The sequence below is a fragment of the Hordeum vulgare genome, chromosome 5H (assembly GCF_904849725.1).
Source record: "Hordeum vulgare subsp. vulgare chromosome 5H, MorexV3_pseudomolecules_assembly, whole genome shotgun sequence".
NCBI lineage: Eukaryota > Viridiplantae > Streptophyta > Magnoliopsida > Poales > Poaceae > Hordeum > Hordeum vulgare.
In genome coordinates this window covers 427166197-427175155 of record NC_058522.1, presented here as the reverse complement: position 1 = coordinate 427175155, position 8959 = coordinate 427166197, and the positions used below count along the sequence as shown (strand labels likewise).

General features: G+C 52.8%; 1 protein-coding gene across 1 annotated transcript; it reads left to right on the top strand.

Annotated features, from left to right (window-relative positions):
- Positions 1–7131: 7131 nt before the first annotated feature.
- LOC123399787 (uncharacterized protein K02A2.6-like) lies at positions 7132–7893 on the top strand (the record flags this gene model as incomplete). Its single annotated transcript, XM_045094170.1, has 1 exon — positions 7132–7893. A coding segment is annotated over one exon (762 nt), but the record flags the coding sequence as incomplete, so codon positions are not given.
- Between the last annotated feature and the right edge of the window lie 1066 nt (positions 7894–8959).

Here is an 8959-nt window from a genome sequence, read left to right as displayed (position 1 = left end):
CAGATGGCCATCCTGAATAGACGATGTATAGCTCAGGAGAAGTATGTCAACGACTGGGTGGGCAGATGATGACGCGTCTGGCTGGTAAGTCGTATGTTATGCTGAGTGCTTGTACCGTGTGCGTTACACTCGGTGTTTATTGTATGCTTGCCCTTTTGTTGCAGATTTTTGCGTTGATGCTGAAGCTGAAGCAGCGGACGTGGAGCGGTCCATTCGCGACAACGTGCCACTCGGCGAGGACGCCAATCGGGATCTGCTCCGGGCGCATATTCGCGTAGGCAAAGTGGGTCCTTTCATCGGTCGACTGAGAGAGGTCGTCGGCCGAATTGACAAGGAACTTTGGCCAGAAGATGAGTCGCGGCAGGAGATGGAGAGCCTGATGGCGCGACTGGAGAAGATTCTGAACCGAGTGCAATCATGGAAGAAATCGGCAGCGCGTTGCGGTGCAGATGTTGCCCTGTCCTTGGTCCGAGTCCATTGGAAGGAGGTGCGGGAAGAGAAGCTGAAGACACTGAAGGTCACGAACACGAAGAAGCTTCGATTCGAAGACTTCATGGAGACGTTCCTTGAGAGTGCTACCCGCATCGCCGACGGAATCGACTTGGACACCTTCGTGGAGCCCTCCAGTCCTGGCACCGACCCAGCCGATGCGTAATAAAACTTTATCCTCAGTATGCCGAGTGTTTATCTGTAAGGTACTTTGGCCACTTCTGTTGGCCGTCACATTCTTAAATCGGCGCGGGTAAGCTTGATCCGCATCGAGTTAGCTATCTTTGCGAGAATTTTGGAATCCAAATCAAAGCGTTTACTCTTGTGTGTGAATGTTGTTTCGAGTGCGACGTTTAGTGCACACTCGGGGAAAGTGATTACTTAGGTGACTCTGGATCATAGCAAAGTCCCCGAGTGAGACGCTTAGCGTACACTCGGAGGAAGTTATGACTTAGGCGATTCTTGATCACAGCTAAGTCTCCGAATGCGACGCTTAGTGCACACTCGGAGAAAGTTATTACTTAGGTGATTCTTGATCACAGCTAAGTCCCCGAGTGCGACGTTTAGTGCACACTCGGAGAAAGTTAGGACTTAGGTGATTCTTGATCATAGCTAAGTCCCCGAGTGTGACGTTTAGTGCACACTCGGAGAAAGTTAGTACTTAGGTGATTCTTGATCACAGCTAAGTCCCCGAGTGCGAAGATTAGTGCACACTCAGAGAAAGTTAGTACTTAGGTGATTCTTGATCATAGCTAAGGCCCCAAGTGCGACGTTTAGTGCACACTCGGAGAAAGTTGGCACTTAGGTGATTCTTGATCACAGCTAAGTCCCCGAGTGCGACGTTTAGTGCACACTCGGAGAAAGTTGGCACTTAGGTGATTCTTGATCACAGCTAAGTCCCCGAGTGCGACGATTAGTGCACACTCGGAGAAAGTTAGTACTTAGGTGATTCTTGATCACAGCTAAGTCCCCGAGTGCGACGTTTAGTGCACACTCGGAGAAAGTTAGTACTTAGGTGATTCTTGATCACAGCTAAGTCCCCGAATGCGACGCTTAGTGCGCACTCGGAGAAAGTTAGTGATGGGGTCATAGTCCTAGGGTAGGGTCATAGGCCTGCCCTACATGTCCTACCCAAGGACTACCCCACACGAGGGACAGGACCTTAAGTATGCCCCGGCTGAATTAAGGTGCCCCCATCATCCATTCGGTAACCGGCCCAAAATCATCCAGTCGGAGACTAACATTCGGAGAGCACCGGGCCTACCGACTGGATACACTCGGTACGTCTTAACCTCTCTGGAGGGTAACTGCTGTACGTTTCCGGGTGCATTTACTAGCTTTTAGAGGTAACGTATGCATTCAATCGCCACTACTCCACCCCTGAATCAAAACCGTTGTGGAGGGCAGCGCACTCTATATAAGCCGCCATCCCCCACTGGTAAAGGGGTTAGCAAATCTTTGTACTCCATATCACACTCGGTAACAAGCTCCGAGAGCACTGAGACGTAGGGCTGTTACCTCCACCACAGAGGGGCCTAAACTCATACAACCCCGCCGTAGCTAGGACTCTGCCCATCTCATTCGTACCCTACACATCTACTGTCAGGCTTATACCCACGACAGTTGGCGCCCACCGTGGGGCAGGCGTCTAAGCGACTTCCAGCGAGTTTGCGACTACTTCCTTTCGTCATGTCGTCGGGTGGAGATTCAAGCATGGGTCGCCAGATCCTCTTCGGCGTTCTCTCCTTCACCATCGACGACTCGGCGTGGCTTCGGGAGGCGCCTCTCGACGTCGAGATGCTTCCCCGTCACGGGGCCACGCACTTCCGTGCTGGCGCTCGCGGCGTTCTCCTTCTCCAACAATCGACTCCATTATCAACGTGCACCTCCGTCATGCGCCGCAATAAGCGGTCCCGCAGTCCACGTCTCCAACGTTGGGTGCAACATGCCCGAGCGCGTCAGATCGCGTCCTCTCAGGTGGCAGTTCTGAAGTCTGTTGTGGTTGCCCCGCGTTCCCAGTGCTCGGGCTCGGTTCCGACTGAGCTCCCTTCCGAGTACGCGGGTCGTGGGCCTACAGCAGAAGTACACATGGCCAACTCCCACGAAGATCCCCATCAAGCCGACCGAGGCGAAATCGGCGGAGCATCCGGTGCGCGCCATCCGCCTCGTCGTTCTGCCAGTCGACAGACTCGGCAGAGCAACGTGGAGTTGTTCCGCACACCTCTCCTCAACTTGGCCGCGGCTGCCCAGATTGCCGATTCCCTTCAGCCGACTGATTCAGAGGCAGGAAGGGGAATCGAGCAAATCCGAGCTCTGTTGCGCACGGCGCAGCAGCAGAATTCGGCAGTCTCCCAGTCACACAATCGGATCCACAATAGTTCCGTCCATGCAAACACGCATCGATCGGTTCACAGCCTTGGATCTCATCAGTATCGCCACCGCTCGCGCACCCCTCCACGGGGTGGGCCCTATGGGTCCCGACATCATGATGATCGGTGTTCGGTCGGCGACACTTACGACCCAAGACCCGACGTGAGGGGGCGAATCGCTCAGCAAAGAGTCGACAGGGGTCGAGCCCACCGCGATGGTCGCGATATGGACCGTCCGAGTGGAAGCAGGACCATCGTGTCCGGCCCCGAGTGTTTTAGTCGAGCCATCCGCTCGGCTGACATCCCGCCCAACTTCCGATTGGCAGCGGGAATCGGTAAATTTACAGGGGAGTCCAAGCCCGAAACATGGCTAGACGACTACCGAGTGGCAGTCCAGATCGGAGGAGGAGACGACCATGTCGCTATGAAGAACCTCCCTCTGATGCTCGACGGCTCGGCTCGAGCTTGCCTGAACCAGTTGGCCCCCTCAAGCATTTACAGTTGGGCAGATCTAGCCCGAGTGTTCATCAGGACCTTCGAAGGGACGTGCAAACGCCCTGCAGGCCTTGTGGAGCTTCAACACTGTGTCCAGAAGCCGAATGAGCCCTTGCGCGACTTCATCTAGCGATGGACAACTCTCTACCACACGGTGGAGAACGTCACCGAGCATCAAGCCGTCCGCGCCTTTAAGGCAGGCGTGCGGTACAGAGAACTGTACTTGAAGTTTGGTCGAATGGGCGACATCTCCATGAGCAAGATGATGGAGATAGCGGCTCGCTACGCAAATGGCGAAGAAGAGGACCGCATCCGGAGCGGCAAACACAAGACAGTCGGCGATGCCGACGGAGGTAACACTCGGAAGCAGAAACAAAAGGTTCCGCCCACACCGCAAGCAGAAGCTGCAGCTGTAACTAGCGCCAAGTTCAAGGGCAAAGGGAAAGCGCAGTTTACCCCCAAGAAGAAGCCTTTCAACAATCCCATCCTGGACCAGCCTTGTCCAGTTCACACGAAGATGGACGAGGAAGGCAACCCCATATACGCGAAGCACACCACTCGGCAGTGCTGTCTCCTGATCCAGGGGTTCAGCGAAGGGCAGCCGAGTGAGAAGAATCCTGAACAAGATGAGGAGGATAAGGAGGATCCGTTCCCCCAAGTCCATGCAACCCTCATGATTTTTGCTGACATCGAAAGCAAGAGTCGACTGAAGCTAGTGAACAGAGAGGTCAACATGGTCGTTCCGACTGCTCCCAAGTTCCTTAGATGGTCTCAGACTGCGATCACCTTTGATCAGTTGGACCATCCAACGCATGTCCCCACTCCAGGAAGACAGGCTCTGGTCGTCGACCCGGTGGTGGAAGGAGTCCAACTGCGCAAAGTCCTCATGGACGGCGGTAGCGGACTAAACATCATGTACGCCGACACTCTCAAGGGAATGGGCATTCCGATGTCCCGACTCAGCGAGAGCAATATGCAGTTCCACGGAGTCGTCCCTGGACGGAAGGCCAAGTCACTCGGCCAGATCGCATTGGAAGTCATCTTCGGCTCTGACAAGAACTTTCGCAAGGAGAAGCTCACTTTTGAGGTGGTAGACTTCCAGAGCGCTTACCACGCAATTTTGGGCCGCCCGGCGTACGTAAGTTTGATGGCACGTCCGTGCTATGTGTACTTGAAGCTGAAGATGCCCGGTCCAAAAGGTGTTATCACCATCATCGGCAACCGTCAGCGAGCCGAGGAGTGTCTGCAAGAGGGATCAAGGATCGCCGACCAGCAGATGGCTGTACTCGAGCTCGAAGAGTACAAGAAGACAGTCGACCCTGCCGACTTAATGCGCTCAAAGAAGCCAACTTCTGAGTCCGCGTTCCAGTCGGCGGGAGAGACTAAGAAGGTCAGCATCCACCCGACGGACGAGTCTGCCGCCCCGACGAACATCTCCACCACCCTCGATCCTAAATAGGAAGCCGAGCTCACCCAATTCCTCCGTGAGAACTGGGACATGTTCGCATGGAAACCTTCTGACATGCTGGGTGTGCCCAGGGAGTTGGCTAAGCACCGACTGCATGTGGATCTCGTCGCTCGGCCCGTTCGAGAGCGCCTGCGTCGGTCCGCCGCGCACAAGAGGAAGGCAATCGGAGAAGAGGTGGCCAAGCTGCTGGCTGCCAACTTCATTCGCGAGGTTCACCACTCTGAGTGGCTCGCCAATGTCGTCATGGTGCCCAAGAAGGACAAGTCACTCCGAATGTGCATTGACTTCAAGCACCTCAATAAGGTCTGCTCGAAAGACCATTTTCCGCTCCCCCGCATAGATCAAATTGTCGATTCGACTGCTGGTTGCGAGCGTTTGTCATTCCTTGATGCCTACTCGGGTTATCATCAGATCCGTCTGTATGGTCCCGATGAGTTGAAAACAGCCTTCATCACCCCGTTTGGGTGCTTCTGCTACATCACTATGCCTTTCGGTCTGAAGAATGCAGGAGCTACCTTTATGCGCATGATCCAAAAATGTCTCCTCGACCAGATCGGTCGCAATGTGGAGGCATACATGGATGATATCGTAGTCAAGTCACGCAAAGGTTCCGACCTGCTGACTGACTTGGCAGAAACATTCGCCAACCTTCGTAGGTACGATATCAAGCTAAACCCGGCCAAATGTTCATTCGGTGTTCCGAGCGGAAAGTTACTCGGTTTCTTCGTTTCCGAACGAGGGATCGATGTTAACCCCGAAAAGATCGGGACCATCATCCGAATGGATAGGCCGGTCAGAATACACGATGTTCAACGGCTCACAGGTTGCCTAACGGCTTTGAGCAGGTTCATCAGTCGACTCGGCGAAAAAGCACTTCCTCTGTACTGACTCATGAAGAAGTCAGATACCTTCGAGTGGACAGACGAAGCCCAAGTCGCATTCGACGACCTCAAAGTCCTACTTTCCACCCAACCGGTTCTTACTGCTCCGCTCAGTAAAGAGCCCCTTCTTCTATATATCGCGGCTACAAATCAAGTCGTCAGTACTGTTCTTATAGTCGAGCGAGAAGAAGAAGGCAAAGCATACAAAGTTCAGCGGCTAGTGTACTACGTCTCCGAAGTCCTGACCCCTTCCAAGCAGAGGTATCCCCATTATCAAAAGCTTATCTATGGGATCTATATGACTTCAAAGAAGGTGGCCCATTATTTCCAAGACCACTCGGTATCTGTCGTTTCTGATGCTCCGTTGTCGGAAATTCTCCACAATCGGGACGCATCGGGCCGAGTGGCGAAGTGGGCGATGGAGATGTTGTACTGCGACATCAAGTTCGAGGCCAAGAAAGCCATTAAGTCTCAAGCCCTGGCTTACTTTATAGCAGAATGGGTAGAACAATAGCAACCGACTCACATCTACTCGGCTCATTGGACAATGTTCTTCGATGGGTCTAAGATGTTGAATGGATCCGGCGCTGGTGTTGTGATCATATCGCCAAAGGGTGACAAGCTCAAGTACGTGCTTCAGATACACTTTGATTCCTCTAACAACGAGGCAGAGTATGAAGCTCTTCTCTACGGATTGCGCATGGCCATCTCACTCGGCGTCCATCGCCTGATGGTCTACGGCGATTCGGACTTGGTGGTCAACCAAGTGATGAAAGAGTGGGACGTAAGGAACCCCACCATGACAACATACTGCAATGCAGTCAGGAAGCTGGAGAAGAAGTTTGAAGGTCTAGAACTTCATCATGTTCCAAGACTGAAGAACCAAGCAGCTGACGAGTTGGCGAAACTCGGATCCACTCGGAGACCAGTCCCGAGTGATGTCTGCCTTGAGCACCTCCATCTTCCTTCAGTTAAAGAAGATCCCTTCACGGAAGAACCAGTACAACCCAAGAGCACAACAGATCCGACTGAAGTTGATGTGCCTGCTGTGGTTGATCTGGTCACAGAGATTCTGGTAGTCGTTCCCGATTGGACTGTGCCGATCATGGCATATATCCTGAGACAAGAACTTCCAGAAGAAGAAGTCCAAGCCCGGCAAATAGTTCGCAGGTCGAAGGCATTCACTGTCATTGACGGTCAATTGTACAAGGAGAGTGTTTCAGGCGTCCTCCAACGTTGCATTTCCCCAGAGGAAGGACAATTGATCCTAGAGGATATCCACTCGAGAACTTGCAGCCATCACGCTTCTTCGAGAGCAATCGTCGCCAAGGCGTTCAGAGCTGGATTCTTCTGGCTGCAGGCTAACGAGATGGCCAAAGCTATGGTCGATCGATGTGAAGGCTGTCAGTTCTACTCCAACAAGTCCCACAAGCCAACGTCTGCACTAAAGACAATCCCACTTGTGTGGCCATTTGCAGTTTGGGGATTAGACACAGTCGGACCATTCAAGACAGGCCAAGGAGGCTACACACATCTGTTGGTGGCAATCGACAAGTTTACAAAATGGATAGAAGCCAAGCCCATCAAGAAACTCGACGCCTCCACAGCCGTTCAGTTTGTCAGGGACATCATCTCCAGATTCGGAGTGCCTCACAGCATAATCACAGACAATGGGACAAACTTCGACTCGGACAGATTCAAAGGCTTCTGTGCGAGTCAAGGTATCCGAGTGGATTTCGCTTCCGTAGCACATCCTCAATCCAATGGGCAAGCTGAGCGCGCGAATGGACTTATCCTTCAAGGTTTGAAGCCCCGACTCTTGCGAGAGGTAGGACATGCTGCTGGTGCATGGGACACCGAGTTACCTTCAGTGCTTTGGGGCCTCCGCACCACTCCGAACAGATCAACAGGGCGATCACCGTTCTTCCTCGTTTATGGAGCAGAAGCGGTCCTTCCGAGTGACCTGCTTCACAATGCCCCGCGAGTCGAACTCTTCTCCGAAGCCGAAGCAGAACAAGCAAGGCAAGACGGAGTCAATCTTCTAGAGGAGGAGCGTGAGATGGCACTTACTCGCTCGACAATTTACCAGCAAGATCTGCGACGCTTTCACGCGCGTCACGTGAGGAGTCGCACTTTCCAAGCTGGCGATTTGGTGCTCCGAGTGGATCAGCAAAGACCACACAAGTTGGCTCCGGCCTGGGAAGGGCCTTTCATCATTTCCAAGGTGCTGAACAACGGAGCATACAGACTCTACAACATTCAGAGGGAGACAGACGAGCCGCGCGCATGGAACGGAGATCTCCTCAAGCGTTTTTATACGTGATCGTCGGCTGAAGTAGTGTAATGAACAAGTTTTGAAGAAATAATATATTCAGCAGATTCAGTTTTGTGCAGATTCAGAGTTCTCCCACGGTCGTAGACTCCGGTCATCAAAAAAAAAACTTAGCTGCGATCCTGAATCGCCTAAGTACTAACCTCCTCCGAGTGTGCACTATGCGTCACACTCGGGGACTTAGCTGCGATCCTGAATCGCCTAAGTATTAACCTCCTTCGAGTGTGCACTATACGTCACACTCGGGGACTTAGTTGCGATCCTGAATTGCCTAAGTATTAACCTCCTCCGAGTGTGCATTATACGTCGCACTCGGGGACTTAGCTGCGATCCTGAATCACCTAAGTATTAACCTCCTCCGAGTGTGCACTATACGTCACACTCGGGGACTTAGCTGCGATCCTGAATCGCCTAAGTATTAACCTCCTTCAAGTGCGCACTATACGTCGCACTCGGGGACTTAGCTGCGATCCTGAATCGCCTAAGTATTAACCTCCTCCGAGTGTGCACTATACGTCACACTCGGGGACTTAGCTGCAATCCTGAATCGCCTAAGTATTCACCTCCTTCGAGTGCGCACTATACGTCGCACTCAGGGACTTAGCTGCGATCCTGAATCGCCTAAGTATTAACCTCCTTCGAGTGCGCACTTTACGTCGCACACGGGGACTTAGCTGCGATCCTGAATCGCCTAAGTATTAACTTCCTCCGAGTGTGCACTATACGTCGCACTCGGAGACTTAGCCGTGATCAAGAATCTCCTAAGTCTTAACATCCTCCGAGTGTGCACTATACGTCAGACTCGGGGACTTAGTTGTGATCAAGAATCTCCTAAGTCTTAACATCCTCCGAATGTACACTATACGTCACACTCGGGGACTTAGCCGTGATCAAGAATCACCTAAGTACTAACCTCCTTCGAGTG